The sequence below is a fragment of the Neltuma alba genome, unplaced genomic scaffold, assembly GCF_004799145.2.
Source record: "Neltuma alba isolate B1F8T4 unplaced genomic scaffold, ASM479914v2 tig00011426_pilon, whole genome shotgun sequence".
Lineage (NCBI taxonomy): Eukaryota > Viridiplantae > Streptophyta > Magnoliopsida > Fabales > Fabaceae > Neltuma > Neltuma alba.
The window spans coordinates 177,575-199,938 of NW_021636109.1; the positions used below are offsets into that span (position 1 = coordinate 177,575).

The following is a 22,364-nucleotide window of genomic DNA, read 5'->3' on the forward strand; positions in this document are numbered from 1 at the left end:
GTTTATTGAAATGTCAAGCACATTGAAGAGGCTGCTAAATGCAACCATCTTGGAGAAGGAAAATTGATCTCTTCCCCGTACGTGCAATGGATTTTGTATCACTTGAGATAAAATGTTGAGGGGCAAAGAAAGAGAACAGTAGGGTAGGATCTCAAAGAAGTTGGTGGCCTTGCTATTCTCTTTCTATATATCTATCAACACTTCACCTAAATAAGGCACTCGAAGAGATTGGTTCTCTACTGTCTTAAAAAAGAGATGTAAGATCCAATGGGCCACACTAGTGTAGATCTCACTTTTCTCTTATTCTTCTCTTCTCTCATATATGAGAATATCCAAATCACTCTTTTGAGTTTTGTAATGTGACTGCTGTGTGTGTGTGTGTGTATTTCTGTCATATTTGTTTTGGGCTTTCCGATCATGGTCCTTCTCTTGTGTTTTTTGAGTCCATCACTTCCGCTTTAATCTGTTCAGGGATTAGGCTAATGTTCATTATTTAGCCTCACTCTTAAACAACGAATTCCCAACCTCTAAAAGTTGCAAGTGTCCTTTTACAGACCATTCTCAAATATGTTTAGCCACTTTTTCTTAATAATTGTGTTTTTGGTCGCAGTTCCATCCATCACTGATGATTGGTTTCCTTCAACACATATTTTAATGTGGGGTGTGGGTCATCACTTCAGAACACAGAGGAAATTAAAATGTCTCTCATAAATTGCATTCTGCTGATCAATGTGTAGCGATTGAACGAGACATTACGTGAATCGTAGCCACTTTTTGTTCACTGGATCAATGTTCCTTTGTCCTATTGCGTTACTCTTTCCCACTACAAAATAATCAACTAATCGCCAGCCCTTTCTCCATCCACCGACCAAACACTTATCATTTTTCTTTCAACGCAAAACTTTTCACCCACACTTGAACTCAACAGTTTTTTTTTTTTTTTGGGAAAAAAAGCTAGCCAGTACGTGGTTATGGAATTCTAGACATTAACTTAGAGACATTCTTAGTACAAACAGAGAGTTCCATACGCATGTGGAAGTGTGAAGTACTGAGATCTTCAGCGTATAAAGATTGTGCTTAGTATAAAGAGAGGGTGTCTTTCTTTGTCCTCACAAGAAGACAAGTGAGCTTGACCTGATTGTCATGCATGACTGAAACACACACATGTACAGAGTCAAAGTCTTCATATTTAGTATTTTTGTCAACCTTTTCCTCCTAATTCCTTGTTTCATGGCTGAATATTAGACGAAACCTCCCAAGTGTTGCACTTTCTACAAGGCCTGGATTTTCACCTCACAAAGTAACGTAGTTGTTACTATAAAATTATAATTATTAATGTTTCCGAACTACCACACCCAGGAACACAAAAAAAGGTGCAACAAAGTAGAGAGAGAGAGGAGAGATTCAAATATTCTCTTGAACAGTGATATATTCATAGGAACGCATGTGTTGGCTTTTGTTCATTAGAGGAGGGGCCAGTATGCCCCCTAGCTTTTAGAGATATTAGTTATAAGTTGAAACACACGCTTGCAGTCATAAAGACCAGCTTGCATATTTTGATTATAGCTGCTATAGAGCTGAGCATTCTCACAGGCTTTTATGTTTGCCCCGAGAGGCTAGGGTTTTATAGTACATTTAAGAAATGAATATAGCAAAAAGCCCCACAAGGGAATCATGCTGTGCTAGGAGGATTATTTGAGTTTCTCTATTTTCATCTTTCTTTCTCATCAAGTTTGGAAAAAGATGAATACAAAATATTTTCATCTTTCAAGTTGCTCCTATATTTAATATCGGAGCAGGAAAGTAGGAAGTATATTTTTTCTAACTTGGGGCCATGTCTCGCACCAGTGACCCTCTCCTTGTGCTACAGTTTTGCATGAGAGAGAAAACCAATAAAAATGAAATATACCTTAATCTTTTTCAGTTGAACTGAAGGTATGTCAGAGAATGGTAGGAAATGTTTGTTGAGGGTAATATAATGGTATAGTAGCTTTTGACCGAGGGGGGTAGTGTGAAAAGAAAGAGAGGAAGGTATAGGGGAAAAGGGGAGGGTCCTAGGATCTGGTGACGAAAAAAAGAAAGTGGGGAAACGAGAACGGAGGGATGGCTGAAGGCGTGAGGGAATCTGTTTTTGGGTTCTGGCACGCCAACTTATCGCCTCAAATCATGACCACCAGACCCATCTCTAACTTCTCACCCCTCTTTTTTTAATTATTATTATGATCAAAACCTCTTTTCTCTCTGCATATTTCCCAACATCTTCAACGCTATGTATCAAACTCAATATCAAATACTGTACAGGCTTCAATATCCACATGACATTTTCATGGCTATATATCAAACCTTCTTATAAGAAAGCTACCTCATTTAATTAGAATCTGAAATTAATCGTAGTTCAGCATGCGTGATTTCAGATACAGGGTGATTTGTTACTCTAAAAAACTAATGGGGTGTTCATGTGATCTCTTAAAATAATCATTCTTCTTACACATTCATCTTGCACAGTGCGAAATTGCTTTTTTTTTAAGCTAATCCAAATGGGCACTAAATGTATAAGTAGTTAATTAGTTATCTAATGTCACACACCCCATTTTAGAATAGAAGCAAATTTTTAAAGAACAAAATGTGAAAAGGAGCTTTGAGGCGTAATGACTGAAAAATCAATTGACTAAACCAAAAAAAAAAAAAGAAAGGGTGGGGAAAAGGCAAGAGGAAGCAGAAACCAAGAAGGGTGTCTGCTAGGGGAGGTCCAAGGCAGGGCTGCTTTAGCGCCGGTGTCCCCGCTTTTGTTGTTTCCCATTTTCCCTTATTCGCTGTGTGTTTGTGTTCCTAACATCTCTAACTCTGTACCTTCCTAGACAATATCCCCTTCGCTGACATTCTGCATTCCTGCTCCCCCATCTACCCGGATCCGGATCCGAATCCCTCCCCCATCTTATTTTTGGATCCTCTATTGACCAAAACTATAATCTTTCTAAAGCCAAGTATATATTTTGTTTTCCCTCTGACTAAAAGTCTAATGATAGAATGGAAGCATGATGGTTAAAGACAATAATTAATGCTAGAAAGAAAATGGGAAGGAGTCATTTGGGGTATGTGTTTCTTTTTTTCCTTTTTCTGTGTGTCTTGGAGAATATTTCAGGTGCATGCGCAGGCAAGCTTGATTTTTATTGAGTACAAACTAAGCATGACAAACCCTAAAGCACTCGTTGCTCCCTCTTGCTATCATTCCACTCACCTTCTTCACCTTCTCATCCCGAGGCAAACCCACCCGTATAGCTTCTTATACATACTCTCCATCTCTTCCTCTTCCACCATTAAACCTCAAGCCTTTCTTCCTCTTCTTCGTCTTCTTCTTATCAGATATGCACACCCATCTGCAATTCATATGTGTGATATTTCACTGCCCTGCCTTTTTCTTCTTTGTGGTTTTGATCTGATATGAAAAACCCTGTGCTCTTCATCGGTGTTTTTTGTTTGGTCCATTTCGCCCGTCTCAGAATGTGGAGATCCCACTTTGAGGGGTTTGCCTGAAATATAAATCTATTTGTGGCTTTTGTGCTTTCCACTTAATCAGTGTTTGTTCATATTGCCTTTTTGTAGCTTCCATAAATATATTTAGTTGCACTGTGTCGTCATGCATTGATTTCGAAAGCCACTCAAGAAATTTAAATTGTGATTAGCTGTGTGCATACATATATAGTGATTCTCCAAACGTACACCACCAAGACCATATATATCGTCGTCTTCCTCCTCCAACTCCACCATATACATATCTTATTCATGCTTTAGTTGAGCATGGCCACCTAAATTTTTGTCATTAATGGGTCCATTTTGCATTATTTATTCTTTATAAGAAACACTTTTCATTCTTTCTTACTTTTGCTTTTCAATATCTATAATTTATATGAGCATCTTGAAGTGAGTCGATTATGAGGTATTATTCATGGAGGAATATATATGATTGAGATATATCATCAACCTTATTTGGGCGAAATGATATGACGATGTTTGGGATGTGGGAAGCAGAGAAAGCGATATTGGTGAGGTTCAATCTGAAGACGGATTTACATGTTGCATCAGTAATACGATCTCAGATTGAGCCGCGCCAATATCACTTTTTTACTTTAAATGGAGATTTTTCCCATCTCATCTGAGACATATATTCTCTATTTTGGGAATACATATATCAAACACATATATCATCCCTCCCTTGTAGGTGCAACAACAAGGATTCTTATCCAGGTGACATATAACTGCAGTTACTTCACTTTCTTTCTCATGATGGCATGCAGGTATATATGTATATATATAGATATATAAACGTGCTCGTGTTTTTGGTGTTCTTCCTTCTCAAGGTTCAATTTCTCTCATTGCTCTCGAGATCGTTTGCTTCCAAGGGACAGAGAGGTAGGGAAATGAATTTAATTTAATTTCAGTTTGGGATGAATCAGCTCTTCTGCAAGTTTGTGGCTTTGTTTATGATTGATTCCTGCAGATATCTCATTGATCAAATGTTACTCCTCTGGTCCTTAATATATGACCTAATTGTTAAGTTAATTTTGATTCTAAATATAAGAGATACTTCTCATATTTATCAATTTTTTCTAAATTGTCCCCATGAATACTCTCTCAACCATAATCAAGTAAGTAAGGGAAGAAAGATATTCAAGAAGATGATTATGGTGTTTTAGGAAAAAACATATTATATTTCTTATAATTAACTAACTTACCTAACTTTCTTAATCTAATTAAATTAGTTAAATATGTCTTATATTAGGGACCGGAGGAGTATATCACAAAGGCGACTTGATAAAGATGCAATCAATCTGTGATTTGCCAAATCATCAATTTGTAACTTGATTTTACTACCGATCATATGAAAGTTCATCATAGTACATCTCTACTGTGTTTCTTCATTAATTCGGATGTTGTTATATGGGCTTAAAAGCTAGCTAGCCTAGGTTCACTGAGAATATATATAGGTTATTATAATATATACATATATATATATATGTATATATTATAATAACCTATATATATATGTATGTATATATTATCCTGAATTTCTCATGATTATTTTTCCTCTTATTGAGATGAATAATTGAAGGGATGGGCAGATGTAATAAGCGTGGAAGATATTGTTGTTGCAAGCCTAGATATATGGCATCATCTTGTAGTTGTGTGTAGGGAACAAAAATGAGGAAACATGGGAAAAGTTCAATTTACTGTTGTAGGTACTGATATGTGTACATATACATCATATATATATATATATATATATATATATATCCACACACACTTCTCTTTTATTTTCTTCTTCTTCTTTTTTTTCCTGTTTTACCCTTCTTTTTTCTTATTCAACTTGTTTAATGTTAGTTTGAATAGGCAATTAGCGAGTCTGTAATTGTAATGATATATATATGGCATCATAATCAAGTGATTAATTTGAGCGGAAAGAGATTTGTGTTGGGGTAGATGTTGATCAATTATTTTTGGCAATAATACCTTTAGTTTGCAATTTTTATATTGACACGAATTGCAGCCTTCTTATTAAAAAACAAATTACAAATGACCTCTATTTTTCCATTATAAAGGACCTGTATTGAAGGTTATAGTTAATTAATAAATATATCATATTTTGCTAATTGAATTAGTTAGTAGCATCAAATATAACATATCTAATTAGTGTGTATATATATATATAACATATCTGAAATTGTTTTAAAAAAGTGAATATACTGAATTGTGAAGATCAATTATTTTTGGCAATAATACCTTTAGTTTGCAATTTTTATATTGACACGAATTGCAGCCTTCTTATTAAAAAAATTACAAATGACCTCTATTTTTCCATTATAAAGGATCTGTATTGAAGTTTATAGTTAATTAATAAATATATCATATTTTGCTAATTGAATTAGTTAGTAGCATCAAATATAACATATCTAATTAATATATATACATAACATATCTAAAATTGTTTTAAAAAAGTGAATATACTGAATTGTGAAGATCATATTTTTATTATGTAATTATAATATGAATATTAATAGTAAAAATACAATGAAGTTCATATATATACTTTTTGTTTAACAAAAACAAGTTGGAACCTTTTTTTCCCCTTATACTCAGCCCGTAATGATGATTTAATTTGTTTAGGAGATGAAGCGACGTTGCCGCTCATTGTTTTCACGTAGCCCATTAACATGTATTTACTCAATTTCTAAGGAACAAAAAACAGGAGATTTAAAATTAAAAGTCTTATGAGTCTGGTCATAGATGCAGTGGGTCGATTCCTGAGGGTTAAAGCGCTTGGGAAGGTATATTCGCAATTTAATGAAATTGAAAGATTTCTACTTATTCGGCTAGAAAAAAAGAATTTACTTGTTATGCTCCCGTATTTATAGGGACTAGTCCCAGTGGATCATGAGTTAGTTTTTCTGCCCTTGAATCATAGGTGAGTCCAACTCTTTTTCTAAAATTTTCTTACCAAAAAAAAAGAAGTCTTATGAGTCTCATTTTATGTCTATTTATTTCATTAGTTAAATAATTAAACAATTAAGAAAATCCAAATCCGATTAACCATTATTCCAATCTTTGCAGTCTACCCTCCCTATGATTGACATAAATTTATCTGAACTTGACCCTTAATTCATAACAGTATAATCCTATATATATTTAGACATTCTTGACCCATTTTCTTTTCTTTTTTTTTCCTTTAAAATTTTTTGAGATAATGCCGTAATTGAACAGTTAGAATGCATTGGAGGAAAGATTAAGTCTCCTCCTAATAAATTATACTCGTGATAATATTTTTTTAAAAAAAATAACAAATGACCTACTCAGTGACATGCATAGAACTGTAAGTACTTTTCTCAAGAAAAACACGTCAAAGAGATGGAGGGATATATATATATATAATGAGTTACCTCACATTCCATGCAAAACATATGGCCATATTCAACTCTTATTAATATAAGAAATCGTATTAAATAGAAAAATGGCACATAACATACCAATAAAACTAGTATCACAGTCCAAAACAAGGGGACATTTAAAAGGCAAGTAATACTATATGGATTTTATAAATGGATCTGATAGGAAAGAAACTACTTTTTGGTTTTATGTGGGGAAAAAAAACAGTGGAAGTGACATGTAACATTGTCAAAAAGAGCATAGTCAGAAGGCAATAATAATCTTCCAGGCCAAAAAAAAAAAACAAGAAGAAGACAATAATCTTAGTTTTAAGAGTGGAAGATCCAAGTGAGAGTCAAAATGAAGATAATATAATTTTGAGGTCAGATTTAACATGTTATTGTGAAACAATGTGTTCTCCTCCTCCCTGGTTTGGTCCACTCACAGATATTAATAAATTTTGCCCACTGAATCTTGTTGCTTTCATCTGCTTCAGTCTTCACCCCCACATGCTCATATAATAAGGCTTTTTTGACAATTGCGTCGCACCGAATTTTGGCCAATTATGAGATTGCATTCTTTCCATTGTCATTGTCTACCACCCTGCTTAATTGAGCATGCTTTCATTAACTAAATCTCCCTTATATCTAATAATTATACCCATACTTTTAGGAAAAACTACCAATTAAGGACCTAATGGCAATTGGCAAATATATCTGAGGAAAAGGACTTTGAAATTAAACCGAAGAAGAAGAAGAAAAAATCTACAACTGGTATTTCATGTTCTGCAATTTTTTGATGTTGTTATCCGGTTGGGTTATATTCGAACATTGTCGAACCCACTTAGAAATAGATTTTTGAAAAGCGTTTTCTGCATTCATACTTGCTCAAGCTCAAAACCACATGTTTAAGTGGGCAAAACTCCTTTCATTAGAATCAATTCCATATTCTGTAATTTAGCTTGTGATTTCCATACTTCTTTCGAGATTTTTAGCTAGAGAATTATAACTTTTCAAAATATCTTTACTATGAGCCTCTTACTTCCAAATTATGACACCAAAGTTTGGTCCAATGAGCTTCTTTTGACTAAATTTAATAAAAAAATAGACCGGTCAAGATATTCTGAGACTTTGCGTAATCCCTCAGCCTCAGGCCAGGAAACTTAAAAGCTAAGGACCGGCTGGGATTGAGGAAAGAGTGATCGAACAAAAGAGAGAAAAAAGCATCAAGCATGATTGGTACTAAAAGGGGCATGTGTCTCCATAACTGACCGCAAGCATATTCTATAAATAATTGTTTACTTTGATGTAAAACACGCAACTTTATGGGGCTACCTTTCACTGAAATTACGAATAAGTTTAAAGGTCAGGTTCTGCTTTCCAATTCAAATTCTCACCCAACACCTGCATTAACAAAATGCAGTCCACACACATAATTATGCTCCCCATAAAGAACATTATATGCCTTGTTAGTTGGATTCAAAAGCATATATGCTTATTTCGGTGGATTTCTCTCCAACACTACCCCTTGCAGATAGATGCCTTTTCTGGGTTTCACAGGTAAACAAGTGTCACTGAAAAACTTGGATGATTCCTTCTACGGCTAAACCGTAATAAAAATATACATCACTTTATATTACTGATCAGGGTGTTAATAGCATGCACAGATCTCTTTTCAACAATAAAGTATTAAACATAGCTTTGAATGAAACTGGAGATGCAAGGTAGTTCATTTGTATGCAAGAAGAGGGATTCTATAGAATTAGAGAAAGCATAAAAACCAGACCACTAAAGTAGAATAACGGTATTCCCACAGCTCAAAGCAATTGATTAAGGTTGCTGCCGCAAATGATGTTCTCAAATGTAAGGCCTTTCATGTACTTTTACCAGACTACATCAATTACAGCATAGGCAAATGGCAATGAAGGCATGTTCCACATTGATGGTCAGCTAGCTCTAATAAAAAGGGCTTAAAGAAGATCAGTATAACATACTCTTAAATGGTTCTTTTGGCCCTGATGTATCTTAAACTCCCAAAAATTACCGAAGGCTGAACTACCCATCTCCACACAACATAAATAACAAAGAAGGCATCCCGGCCTTTGTTTCAATCAATGATTGAGCCAGCAAAACAGAGAAGCAAATCACTTCTCATCATAATCATCATCATCGATGATGCTTGCTGGTGTTCAAGGGAGAGGTACCCTTGATGCTCTTGGATTGAGTGTAGGCAAACTGTGAATGTGGAGTTCCATCTGCTTTCTTTTTTCTTCTCCCTTGTTGAGATGATGAACGGGAGTGGTAAGATAAGATTGCAAGATCATTGAGATCCTGCAATGGAGTCAGAGCCTTCACAACCTCATCCATGTTAGGACGGCATTTGGGGTCCCTACTGAGGCAATTATAAGCTAACTGAGAAATTTTCTGCACCCCTTTGAGAGAATAGTTTAGTTCCAAGCGAGGATCCACAAGTTGGTATAGCTTTCGCTTGTCAGCTAAATATGGCCGAGCCCATGACACCAGATTTTGTTCCCCACTAGGGCGCTTCTTGTCCATAGATCTCCTCCCTGTTAAAATCTCAAGTAACACGACTCCAAAGCTATAAACATCACTTTTAGCTGTCAAGTGTCCTGGTAAAAAAGAAACAGAAATCAAATGAATAGTTGAATCTCAAAGGTCTCAGAAAGGCCTCTACACTTAAAGTGAAACATTTGCATACGATATATAAGCTTTTTTGATGGGTCATATGATCAAACTGATCTTACATTACATTCTAGGACCAATTTCTTTGTTTTTGGTAGTATTGAAGTGAGCAGCAGCAGTAGTAAAACAATTTTTATCCCAATGCATAGTGCCAAAAAAGCCTACTTGAATTATTTGCATCTGCTGCTTAGAGAAAGGTTTTAGCAGTAATTATGACACGCTATGACTTGTTGCACAATATAAGAAGAAGCCTTTGTGGTGTGTCAGATTCCAAGAGTTTTCTTATCACACATTAAGCTATCTACAGATATCTTCCTACCTGTCATGACGTATTCAGGAGCAGCATAACCATAAGTTCCAACAACTCTGGTAGAAACATGTGTCTTGTCTCCTTGAGGCCCTGCTTTAGCTAGACCAAAATCTGAGAGCTTGGCATTATACTCCTGTAAAAAACTTCAAATTAATAATCAATGAAACACACTTAAAGGTCTCAGGCATTGATCTAGTCAGTAACCACATACCGAATCAAGCAAAATGTTTGATGTTTTAAAATCTCTATAAATGACTGGTTCTGGACCACTATGGAGGAAGGCCAGCCCTTTAGCTGCACCAAGGGCTATCTTTACCCTATTGGACCATGGAAGAGGCACAGTTCCTTCAAAATGCACAAACCATCAGTTCGTTTCGTAAGAAACAAGTAGAGGATCAGAAGAGATCAGACAGTCATGAAGTATTCCCGATTCATCCACTTCAAACAGTTCACAGGTCCCTGCTTATGTTGTACTTCATTATGGTCTACTGTGAAAAAGGTCTTGCGTGATATAATAATCTGTAAGCCAGCATTCCTTTTTTCTAGGAAGAGGCGGAAAAACCATTTCTGAATTCAAGAAACCATATTTAATTACCACAATGAAACAATTCACACACAAAAATTCCAAGGCTTATGCTCTTCAAGAAACTGCAGGAAATTATTTGCAGTAAAAATCTAGAAACCATTGACAAACAGCAACCGCTCAAAAAAAGTCACTTATATCTCATCAGTAAGGCCACGTATGCCACGTATTATATGAATATCCATGTAATTAGTTCACGTCAAGGCAAAATATCAGCTGTGCTCACTTCTGAAAAGATGATTTTCCAGGCTTCCACGGGTCATAAACTCATAAACAAGAAGTCGCTGATCATCTTCAATACAGTAACCAATAAGTTTCACAAGGTTAGGATGGTGAAGCTGTCCGAGGAAGTCAACTTCAGCCTGCATCAACGAACCATGATGTTAAAATATATCTGCAGTATCTCTTACGCAATTCTCTTGTAGTATCAATCTACTAACCCAAACAAAGCAGATATTTTACTAACCACCCATTCTCTATGGCCCTGAAGACCATCTGGCTTCAAGCTTTTCACAGCCACTGTAACCCCTGAACCTGGTTTGGCCGGGGCTGTCCCATTTTCTTCTATCCATCCCTTGAACACAAACCCGAACCCGCCTTCCCCAAGAATGCTATCAGGTCTGAAATTTCCGGTCGCAGCTCTTAGTTCCTGAAAAGAAAATTGAAGGAGCTGACAAGGAGCCCTGTTTTCCTCAGGTTGGGATATGGTATTATCATAAGATAGTTGAGCATCATTGGGAGGACATAATTCTCGATTACTAGCATTCAGGTAACGCGTCTCAGTCGCTGCATCAAGATAAAGAATGTGTTTAAGATTAGGCATCAGAAAATGTAATTGGCACTAACACATAAAACCGATGACAAACTTTTCGACAATTCCAACAGTACTAGATTTCGCAATTCAATTGGGCTTAAGTCGAAAACAGGGAAAATCATAAAATCCAAGAATCGATCACAAAATTTCGTTCACGCCTGTAACGGAATGAACTCCTTGATTTCACAAGAGGGGCTAGTTACCTTTAGGTGCTCAGTGGTTTTTCTTTCAGAGAAATTAAGCAGTTTGCGAAATTTGAAGTGATAAGAACAGAAATGTTCGCCATGATTCTTGGAAAGCAGAAAAAATTAATCCTTTTACGCACCATCACATAATTGAACGAAAAAATGCTCACCAAAAGACTCTTTGCTTGAAAATTTCTAGAGTATGGGCAAACCCGGATCCAAATCAAATTTCCGTAAAACTCTACAAAATTATAGCGGATTCTCTGGGAGTATGGAGTACCAAACATGAAGAGCACCAGAAACTAGCAGTACTATGATCAGAGGAGACTCATAAGCGGGCAAAAATGGGAGCATTTTCGAGATGTGCCCATTACTCCTTCAGATTCAGAAGAATATATATATCTTACACGATTCAAATATAGATAATAATCGTAGATACCTGCATCATAAACGAGACTAGTACGAGGAATAGTGCAAGCAGAGTCTCTAGGAGCTGAGGGTTTGCACGCACCTCTAACGCCGCGTTTTAGAACATCCCAGCACCCACACTTCTTCTCCATGGCCCTTGTTGGTCACAACTCTCATGGGATTGCCATGAAATTACATACCAGAGAGACACGCGAGAAGAAGAAGAAGAGATCAAACATGGGGTGGGTCGAAGGAAAGGATGAAGAGAGAAAGAATCGAAAGAGAAGAAGGGGCAGAGAGAGAGGAAGGGAGAGGAGGTAGCGTTGGTGTTTGTGTTGGTGAAGGTTGCTACTAGTGTTGGAGATTGCAGGCATCATCATCGCCATCATCGCAGAGTGTACAAAAAGAACTTTTTCCCACCACCTTTTGTGTGGGGATAGGAACGAGACACTCCCTCTCCAGCTCTGTTTTACCCCCCTCTTTTACCTCCCTCCCATATTTTCTCATTCCAAAATTAATTAAGTAAAATAAAATAATATATTTTACTCTTTATTGTTTCAAAAAAATTATACTATTATATACTAATTCCTTCCTTTATAGGTATATAAACAGTTATACTACTTCCGATTCTTGATATAAGAGTTAGTTGACTAATTTAATTAGATTAAGAAAATTAGTTAAATTAGTTATTTGTAATAAATTATGTTATCTTTCTTAAAGTATCATTCCTAATCAAATGTCGTTGTTAGAACTACTATTATTATAAGGACTATCTTTAAAAAATAGATAAATATAAGAGATAAAATAGATTGGGGTCTTATATCTAGAATCAAAATAAAAATTAAATGAGTTCTCGTATTAAGAATTGGAGGGAGTATTATCAAATAAGAAATATTTAAAAAATTTTAAAAACTTTAAAAAATTCTAATATTGAGGAAAAAATACTTGACATACACGCAAACAGGTCAATATTCATAAACCTCGTCTAAACGTGATATGCGACATTATTGCCATGAAATTAATAAGATTATCAGTTGTGCATGAAAGTGTAAAATTACATATTATATGTTACTGAGATCATATAAGTAATATAAAAGTTGATCATAAATATTTTTGTGAGTCCTAGATTGTTTTAATCCAAATAGGGAGTGGTGAAAAATGTGCTTGAATAGTATTATTTTTATATTAATATTGAAAAGGAAAAAAAATCAATCATGTCTGGTAAAGTTTTGGCATTTTGAGGGGGCATCATCAATCAACCCCATGATCCCACTCTTGCGGTTAATTTGAAACAGTTGCAAATAAGCTTAGTCTCTATTTAATCATTCGGATTCTCCCCTGCTTTAACGATATTGTCGTCACAAATTAACTTTGCATCTTCTTAATTATCTTCCATTAAATAATTAATAATCTCTCAGTACAAAACTTGGAATTATATGTAATCAACTCGCTGCTACTATGGCAAGTATTCCCATAAAGTTATATGTCTGTCGCGTACAATTGTCGGGTTTCTTTTTATTTCTTTTTTGCCTTTAAGCATTATACAGTACGATAAAGGAATTAAATAGTTCAGAAATTAGATAATGAATACAGAGAGATAATGCATCCCCCACCAAATTAAAAAAAGGGAGGAATAAAATTGAAATTTAAGCCATTATCCACAGAAATGACATATTATTCACTAGATTACAAAAGAATACATATATATTTATATATATAAATAATATCTTGTCGATCGCACGCAGAGTATTCATGCAACGGCTGGTAAATTAATAGTGATTATTGTTATTTTTTATCCATATTATGTCAGCCTCCGAAAATAATTGAAGATTTACGTGCTGAAATGTAAAATTCTTTAAACAAGTGTTTTAGAAAAATTTATACTATTTCAACTCCCCAGTGTAAAACTTAATTAACTAATTTGAAGAAATTAAAGAAATTTAATAAATTACTTTAAAATATTGATATTTATTATTTTTTTCAAATGAATTTATCTGACTGATAAAATGATATATAATCTAATACTGTAATTAAATAATTTATGAGTATTTAAGAGAGATCAGGTAACTCATGCAATAATTAAATAATTTATTTAGTTTTTTTTAGCCTCTTCAAAGTAGTTAACTAAATCTTATATTAGAAAAAAAAGAATTGTACGAAGTGCATGAAGATATAGGGTCAGGTTCATTATTTTTATTATTATTACATATAGGGTCATGTTCTTTCCGCCTAAGAGTACAAACACTTCTGTTCAGTCTTTCTTATTAAGCATGATGTTTTGAGTTTAACCCCTTTATGAGTATGATTAGCATGTGAGTTCATTCTATCTATCAGGTGAATAATATTTATAGAAAAAAAGAAAAGAAACCAGAGACATTATATTACTGTTTAAATCTAGGTAGATATTGCATCTTGCATATGAAATTTATAAAATAAACTACGTTATTCATAAATTATGAGTAAAATTTATTATCAATTTTATAATCTAGGCTGATGTTAGTACGAATTTATTTACATGACAATATAATGCTTCATACTTATGCACAAGGAAAAAATCTCAGAGAGAAAGCAGACAATTCAAAGACTTATTATTAGTTGGTCAAAACTAATAGAAAAAGGTGAAGAGCATAATTTGAGTGGCAATCACAAGTCTTTCACCGGCCAAGGAAGCTATATATATATATATATATATATATATATATATGAGTCCATTTGAATTAACAATAGAAAAAAAATACTCCTCCGGTCCTAAATGTAAGACCCTTATACTAGTGTGTATAAGGGTCTTACATTTAGGACCGGAAGAGTAACTTATTTACAATTTGATTTTTAAAAAAGTTAGACTAGATAAAGTTTAAATTAAATAATGTGAACCGTGTTCCGATTAAATTTTGTAGAAGTTAGTTTGTAAAAGTTAACTTGGGTAAAAAATTATTTAGATTATGAGAGAATAATGGGAGGAGTGAGAGAAAAATAATGATAGAATAATTTGACAAATATAATTATAAGCACGACTGGTGCTTCAAAAACCTACCTCCCTCATCTTAACATTAATCACGCATTTCCATCGTTTTCAACTTCTAAGTGTGATGATCCAAAAACTCTCCCAAACAGGCTCCAAATAAGCTACTTATGACTTACCAATAGATACCATGTTATACACACTCTCTCCCTTTCGAGTTAGACAAATGCAAGATAAGAGGGATACATTTAACTATATACATGATACTCTTCCGGTCTTTAATATATGACCCAATTGTTGAGTTAGTTTTGGTCCTAAATATAAGACCCATTTCTCATATTTATCAATTTTCTCTAAATTACCCTTATAAATATTTCCTCAACCATAATCAAGTAGAAGAGGGAGAGAGGTATTAAGATAGATGATTATGGTGTTTTGGGAAAAACATGTCACATTTCTTATAATTAACTAACTTACCTAATTTCCTTAATCTAATCAAATTAATTAAATGGGTTTTATATTAAGGACCGGAGGAGTATCATTTTTTGTGACAAAGCATTTTTTTTTACTCCTGAATTTATTTTTCATTATTTATTTATTGGATGCAGTAGAGAGAATAAGAGCAGGGAGGGGGTGGTGCTTGGTGAGAGGTCATTTCAAAGGATCAATCAAAACCAGAAACAAAATTGTAATATTCTAATGGGAATGATGCTTGTTGAGGGGATGAAAAGCAAATGAAAATCCTATTCTTTTTTCCACAATGTCTTTGCAACTTGACGTGGCCCCCCCTGTTGCAAAATTAAGTGATGCCCATTGCCGGTTGCCCCCACTACTCCCTGTGGGTCCCCCTATTCATTTTTCTTTTTCTGCATTCACCGCCCTACACACACTCTAATGTTATCTTTACAAAAATAACGTATTCCTTCTCAACCAAGGGGGTGTTTGTCGCCTACGTGCTTCTTAAAAATATTTTTCATAAATCAAAATAAATTTTTTTGCATATTTATTTTGTATATTGTAAAATTTTTCTAAGGTTATGATTTGGTTTCTATCTAAACACCCTTTAAATCATAGTAACCCAATTCATTTTATACAGTATAAAATCAACTCAACTATCGACAATTCATATATTCTTAATGTAAAAGTTAACTTAGAATTTGATTTGATTTTAAATCTAAGACTTCGTTTCACTTTATCTTCCAAATTTAATAATTTATAATTGGTTTTTTAAAATAGCCCTGTTGATTACATATGTTAAGGGGTTTGCATCCTAGTCGTGATTAAAATGATGTTTTAAGAAAATCAATATATATTTATTAACTAGTTTTTTTAATTTATTCAAATTATTTAAGTAGCTTTTATATTAAGGATTAGATGTAATACGAGTAACTTGCTATAAAAAAAAAAATTTGCAGGGCTGAGCAAATTTTCACAAGGATCGGATGGCACACCATGCAGCTGGTTCCATGATCACCCCTATGAATAATATGACTTGTATCAAATTTTAAATATAGGCTTATGATTTAATATAAAGAAGTTAGTGAGGAGGAATATATGGGCAAATCAAGATTATTATGTTATATTTTTATCTATGTAGTTTAGGACAAGTCACTTGACTGGAAAGGAGAAAGAGGAGGGAGGGTAGATTTTTCTGAGGGTATATGATATAATAGGCGTTGGAGCACAATGTTACGTGACGCATCTTTGAAATTGGATAGCCACCCAGATTATTTTTTGGACTCCATTTTCTTTATTAAGAAAAATGTGACAGTGATGTGCTGTCAATAGTTAAAATTTTAAAACCGAAAATTCATGAAATTTTGGTTCCCCATGGCTTCAATTTTTTTGGGACTCCATTTTCTTTATATTTAAATAGACTTTTACTTTTAAAAAAAGTCAGACGATGTATTAAAGAGTCTATTTCAGTATTTTCAGATATTAAAAAAAGTCAAAAATCAAAAACTAATTTTTTTTAAAAAAAGTTCATTCAAATCTAAAGTAATTTTTGAGCAGAAATTAATGTATTAAGCATTGTCTTTTTCATTAAATTGTCCTTTTTAATCTTAATTAAAGCTTCCTAACACAATCACGAACAAACATTCCATCGTCATTCACTTTAGAGATGCCATTGCTAGAAAAAGTCAGAGGGATAATATTTGCTTCTAGAATCAGCCATTCTTCCCCCATCAGTAGGGTCCTCAGATGCATGAATTTAGATCGTTCAAGTTGGGAAATGAATCTCTTAAAGACCCTAGAGATGTTGCTTCCCTATATGCTCTACTCCCTCCTTCTCCTATTGTTTTTTTTTTTTTTACTATTTTCAAATGTTCCCTCCTTTAAAAAAACTAAAGTAATTCACTTGTTTCATATTTTCCTAAGAGAAAATCAGTATACCAAAAAAAAAATCATATGAGAAATATGTTTTATACTTAGGACCAAAATCAACTCAATAATTACGTTCTATATTAAAGGTAAGAGGGGTATAATTTATTAGATACTGAAATTAGTTAATATTTTTTATTACATGGCCAATAGTTAAAAACTAATTGAAAAGAATCTTATTCTTAGTTTGTATCTGCTCATAAGAAAACTATGACTTCGTCCAACTTCTTCTTTTTTTCCTCCAATTTTTTCTTCTAAATTATTCGTCTGGATTAATCACTTCCTCCCGTCCTAAATATAAGAGCTAGTTGATTAATTTAAGTAAATTTAAAAAGTTAGTTATGTTAGTTATTTATAATAAATAAATATTGTTTTTCCCAAAATATCCTTGTTAATCAAGTGTATTAGTTAGAACTATCATTATTACAATAACTATATTAAAAACATGAATAAATATGAAAAACAAAACCAATTAGAATCTTATATTTAAAATAAATATAAAAGTCAAACGAGTTTTAATATTAATAACTAGTGGTAGTATATTGTTGGGGGTATTGACCCCAGCCCAGACTTTATGTTGGCCCTTTCATAGATTTTTGGTAAACAGTTCAGTAAATTTGACCCAAAAAAAGGCCCATCTTATCAATTCAACTCTTACTAACTCAATTTCTTTTTGAATGTAGCTCACTTTCAGATTTCCTTTATTATTCTCGTTGTTAATCGCCAAGAATGTGTGGATCACAAACACTCTGCATCTAATCAAATTATTAAAAACATGAAATTTATAATTTTACACCATATCTAATGAAGAAGAAAAAATCATATTCTGTTTTTATATAAATAATAACTCATTCTGTTTCATACCCATAGTGATTAAATTGATTGAATGAACTAATATATGGAAGGTCGGAATAGTTTTTTTTTTTTTTGGTAATCTAAGGCAACAGGGCCTTTGGCCCCCCGCGATTCCCCCGATATTCGCCGCTTTTTCTGGGCCCTGACTTTCCACTGGGTTAGGTAAACCCGGGCAACCGACTAATCCGGAGTCGAGGTTTAGTTAGAGCGCATCCTATAGTACTTTGTGTCAAGATGGGTATCTTCCTCTACCGACAAGTGCGCTCTCAAGGTTCGAATACAGGTTCTCACCTTGGAGTCGTCAGCCGCTAACCACTGCGACCAATACTTGTTGGTGAAGGTCGGAATAGTTGGAGAAAAGGAAATATGGAGGGTAAGAATTGGGCCCAGAATATTCTTTTTATTCTCGAGCTTTAGGATTGGGCCTGGGCTTGATGGCTAGGCCCATGAAACCGACTTGATGAAAGAACCACAATGAATAATATATAAATGAATAAATAATTAAGACCGACTTCGCAGGAACGAGCTGAAGGGCAAAGAAAGACAATCGATTACATGGCATTATGTAAGAGGTCGTTCTCGGAACCGCTACGTTACCTGATCAATCATGGATCATGGATTGTGTCTAAATCAATGGTTGGTGTTACTAGTTGCGCAGCCATGAAAGAGGAGCAAGGAATCTTGAAGGATTGAGGAGGTATACGGCCAATCAGACAGTACGGTTCGTTGTACGTCTTCGTTTTTTTACCCCCGAGAAAGCGAGGGAAAAGGGCAACCCAATTCTTGTTGATCTCTCTGCGGCTAATTCATTAATTTCTTGGAAGCTCTGAATCGAAATTGCATGAGCAATTCGGTGGGGGTTGGAGTCGGAGGATCGGACGCAAATTGAGCAGACGAGTGCTCCGAAACATGTCTGCCATAGTGTGTGGGAAGAGATCAAACATATTCGAAGACCTACCTGCATCGTCTCCACCTATTTCTAAGAGGATTCGTTGTTCGTCTTCCTCCCCTGTTCGATTCTCTCCCCCGAGGACTTCACCTAATCTTCCTTCTTCTCAATCGCTTCTCATCGACCACCTCAGTGCTTTATTTCCTGATATGGACAAGCAGGTACTTTTTGCGTTTGGTTTTGATACTCTTTGTTATGACTTCCCTTCCTGTTGAATTTCTTCTATAAATTTTCGATCACGTGTCCCTCTTAGTTTAGGTATTTACGGGATGTTTGATTTGGATGGATTACCCTTTTCCATCGTCGACCTTTCCGATCACACATTCATATTCATTTGTGATGGAATAAGGAGTGGTTGTTTGCATCTCTGAGTGTTATTATCACTCCAGGAAACATAAGCGCTAAGGTCATGCTTTGGATAGCACAAAGTAAATTTTAGGTATTAATGGATTTGCAAGAGCAGAGTTATAGGTTTCAGGAAACATTTAGCTCTGGCAAATTCATGAAATAGTTGAATCCTTTATGGAGTGGCCCTTGCCGCCTATAGGAATATAAATACCAGTATGTGAGTATTTTTCTTTTGTTGGATGAAGTTAATATTTGATTTTAGACGACGATAAATATGTATTTTTATCATGAATTTGGTTAGATGCAGGATGTCATGATTCCTGCCTGTTTGGGTGGGTAGGTTGGTGCTAACATGATATATAAACATATATATATTTTCAACTTATGGGAAGGAACTGTTTATTTACTTACTCGAACGTTGCCTATTACTCATATATATGCCTTGGTAATATTCCTAGTTCTAACCCTTTCGCCAATGTTCTTGCCAGCTTCTTGAGAAAGCACTTGAAGAGTGTGGCGATGATTTGGATTCTGCTATCAGAAGTTTAAATGAGCTTAGGTTAGGATCTGCCGACAAGTCTGTAGACTCTACTGGGGGCATATCTAATGGAATAGTGCCCAATGGTCAACTTCAATCAGAAGGTATGCATCAAAAGTAGTTTATATATGTTGAGCTCACGTGCTAGATTGTGGGAGTTTGTAGTATTCTAATGCGCTGGACGCTTGCATTTCACTTTTCTTGCTGTTATTTTCTTCCCGGCATTATCATCTCTTGATTAATGTGTGGATTCTAACTCTTGATTATCTCTCTAAGTACTGCATCAAATCCTAAGTCATTCTCTTTGTTTGCTGTGAAATTTATGTTTGTTATCCTACCTTCAAAGACCATTAGTTTTAGTTCTGTCTCTGCGTGTATGAGAATTAGGTGAATAGATAGTGAGGGCCGAGTTTGATAGGAAACCCGTCTCTTTATACTGCAGATATCTTGTGAACTTTGAAAATGGTACTGACGATCAATTATAACCTGGAAGAAATTTCTTATTTTAGTAGGCTTAGCTGCTCCACCTTTATATATGTTAAGTACCTTTAAATTTGAAATTTTAATGTCTTAATCCCAGGTCCTGTTAACTTGTGGATAAGAATGTTAAAGTATATGGGTTTGTATCAGTTTATAAATATGATGGAGAAACAATAGTCTTAAAAGGAGAATAGGAACTAATGCTTATAGTGGCACAATTGCTTTGTCCTTGCTCTAACCGAAAGTGCTTTTGCTTTGAAGGGCAAGTTGAAGGTGTCAATGAAAATCATTCAAGAACGTTTTCTTGATACCATAAACTTTAACGATTAAATGATCTCTGACACGTGATCATACATAATTTCAGTTACTGATCTGATGTGGGGGCTAATTTGTTGTTGATGTAGAAATTGCAGCACCTGAGGACGCTGCAGCTAAACAAAATTATCCTATGGATGGCGCTGAATGGGTGGAGCTTTTTGTTAAAGAGATGATGAGTGCCTCAAACATTGATGATGCTAAAGCTCGAGCTTCAAGAGCGCTTGAAGTTTTGGAGAAGGCCATCTGTACAAGAGTTAGTGCGGAGACAGCACAGATCCAGCAGGTCCGTAATTCACTTCCTGATTTGTTTCTCATATGATCAATGTCGTTTCAATACGAAGACGCTCTTACTCATCTCATCATTTTCCGTTGTCATTCATGTCTTCCCATTTGCGTTTACCGTTGAAATCGAATTGCACTTATCGGCCTGTTTGGTCTGCTTCAGGAAAATATGTTGCTAAAGGAACAAGTCGAAGCCCTTATCCAAGAAAATATAGTTCTGAAGCGGGCAGTGGCGATACAGCATGAACGGCAGAAAGAGTACGATGATAGGAACCAAGAGTTACAGCAGTTGAAGCAGCTAGTGTCTCAATATCAGGAACAAGTTAGGACTTTAGAGGTGAACAACTATGCCTTGACGATGCACCTAAAGCAGGCACAACAAAGCAATTCCATCCCCGGGCGTTATCATCCAGATGTTTTCTAATCACCTTGGATGCGTGTTTCTTGGTTCTTCCCAGAGTCTGAATAATCACGAAGAAGCAACAGAGCAATGATTTTTGGGAATTCTTTGTGAAATGCATGGATCTTGTCCCCGCCCTTTTTTGACATTCCACCCCATGTTTACCAATGGAGATTTACATTACCCTTTGCTTGTTCTAAATTTAATATTTTCTTATTGGAATTTGAAATATACAAGTCCATTGTGGTTGTATAGTGCTATTATGTTTGTGCCAGCATCCTTGTTATACAATATTCTTCCCTATCATCCCATTTTCCATGAGAAGCATCGGTAACTTCTCTTGCAAATTTTCCTTCCCCCTCGTTTAATGGAGAAAAAGTTAAAAAGGAATATTGACATGATTATATTTGATTGAATTGTTTTTAGAAATATGGATATCCTCTTATGAGATGTAATTCTGTTTGAGGCGTGCTAATGTACTTTTTCATTCAAATTCTAACTCCCAGAGAGGTGAATTTTTCATATTATACTAAATTTGTGCACGCTTATGTTGAGGTGTTGTAAAGCCCGGCCCATTTACCTGAATTAGAACTGATGGATCAGATGTGATCCGCGATAAGTGAGTGCCACCCTCTTCGTGGAATCTGATTGGGCTGGGCCCTTTCCTCTTTTTGCATTATGTTGTACCCGGAATCATCCCATTGCCTCCGCTCTCCTTCGCCACTAATGAACATGATTTGTTCGGAAACAGGATTAACGTATGTTGCTTGCACAGCATATAAGCATGTTTAAAAATATAAAATCAAAATATCAATATATGTAAGACGTCCCAGCCTCTAATTTCTGGTCACATTGCTTTCGTTTACACCAGCAGAAGACAGCAGGGGATTCAACCAAAAGTCCCCAACGATAGGCCGTCAAAATATCTCT

General features: G+C 34.9%; 2 protein-coding genes across 4 annotated transcripts; one reads left to right on the forward strand and one right to left on the reverse strand.

Moving 5' to 3' along the window:
- Positions 1 to 8,706: 8,706 nt before the first annotated feature.
- Positions 8,707 to 12,279, reverse strand: LOC114713450 (probable serine/threonine-protein kinase PIX7). Of its 2 annotated transcripts, none has more exons than XM_028898103.1 (6): positions 12,024 to 12,279; positions 10,980 to 11,299; positions 10,740 to 10,875; positions 10,142 to 10,275; positions 9,940 to 10,063; positions 8,707 to 9,547 (listed from the first exon to the last, which is right to left on the reverse strand). In XM_028898103.1, exons 1-6 carry the CDS (start codon positions 12,070 to 12,072, stop codon positions 9,084 to 9,086), a joined length of 1,227 nt encoding a protein of 408 aa, XP_028753936.1. In that variant the 5' UTR covers positions 12,073 to 12,279; the 3' UTR covers positions 8,707 to 9,083. The 2 variants fall into 2 exon arrangements, with proteins under 2 accessions (XP_028753936.1, XP_028753935.1); XM_028898102.1 differs by having other exon boundaries at positions 11,952 to 12,279.
- A 6,458-nt stretch (positions 12,280 to 18,737) lies between these two features.
- LOC114713464 (uncharacterized) lies at positions 18,738 to 21,745 on the forward strand. Of its 2 annotated transcripts, none has more exons than XM_028898119.1 (4): positions 18,738 to 19,229; positions 19,905 to 20,058; positions 20,848 to 21,035; positions 21,198 to 21,745. In XM_028898119.1, exons 1-4 carry the CDS (start codon positions 19,029 to 19,031, stop codon positions 21,456 to 21,458), a joined length of 804 nt encoding a protein of 267 aa, XP_028753952.1. In that variant the 5' UTR covers positions 18,738 to 19,028; the 3' UTR covers positions 21,459 to 21,745. The 2 variants fall into 2 exon arrangements, with proteins under 2 accessions (XP_028753952.1, XP_028753951.1); XM_028898118.1 differs by having other exon boundaries at positions 18,743 to 19,229; positions 20,839 to 21,035.
- The last annotated feature ends 619 nt before the right edge of the window (positions 21,746 to 22,364 follow it).

Excerpts from the sequence above, each read along its gene's own strand:
- LOC114713450 (XM_028898102.1), bottom strand. The coding sequence starts at position 12,072 with ATGGAGAAGAAGTGTGGGTGCTGGGATGTTCTAAAACGCGGCGTTAGA. Across the intron at positions 11,300-11,951 it reads TAGTCTCGTTTATGATGCAG|CGACTGAGACGCGTTACCTG; the intron begins GTATCTACGATT and ends ATCTTGATGCAG. Across the intron at positions 10,276-10,739 it reads GGAAAATCATCTTTTCAGAA|GAACTGTGCCTCTTCCATGG; the intron begins GTGAGCACAGCT and ends TGCATTTTGAAG.
- LOC114713464 (XM_028898118.1), top strand. The coding sequence starts at position 19,029 with ATGTCTGCCATAGTGTGTGGGAAGAGATCAAACATATTCGAAGACCTA. Across the intron at positions 19,230-19,904 it reads TTCCTGATATGGACAAGCAG|CTTCTTGAGAAAGCACTTGA; the intron begins GTACTTTTTGCG and ends TGTTCTTGCCAG. Across the intron at positions 21,036-21,197 it reads AGACAGCACAGATCCAGCAG|GAAAATATGTTGCTAAAGGA; the intron begins GTCCGTAATTCA and ends GGTCTGCTTCAG.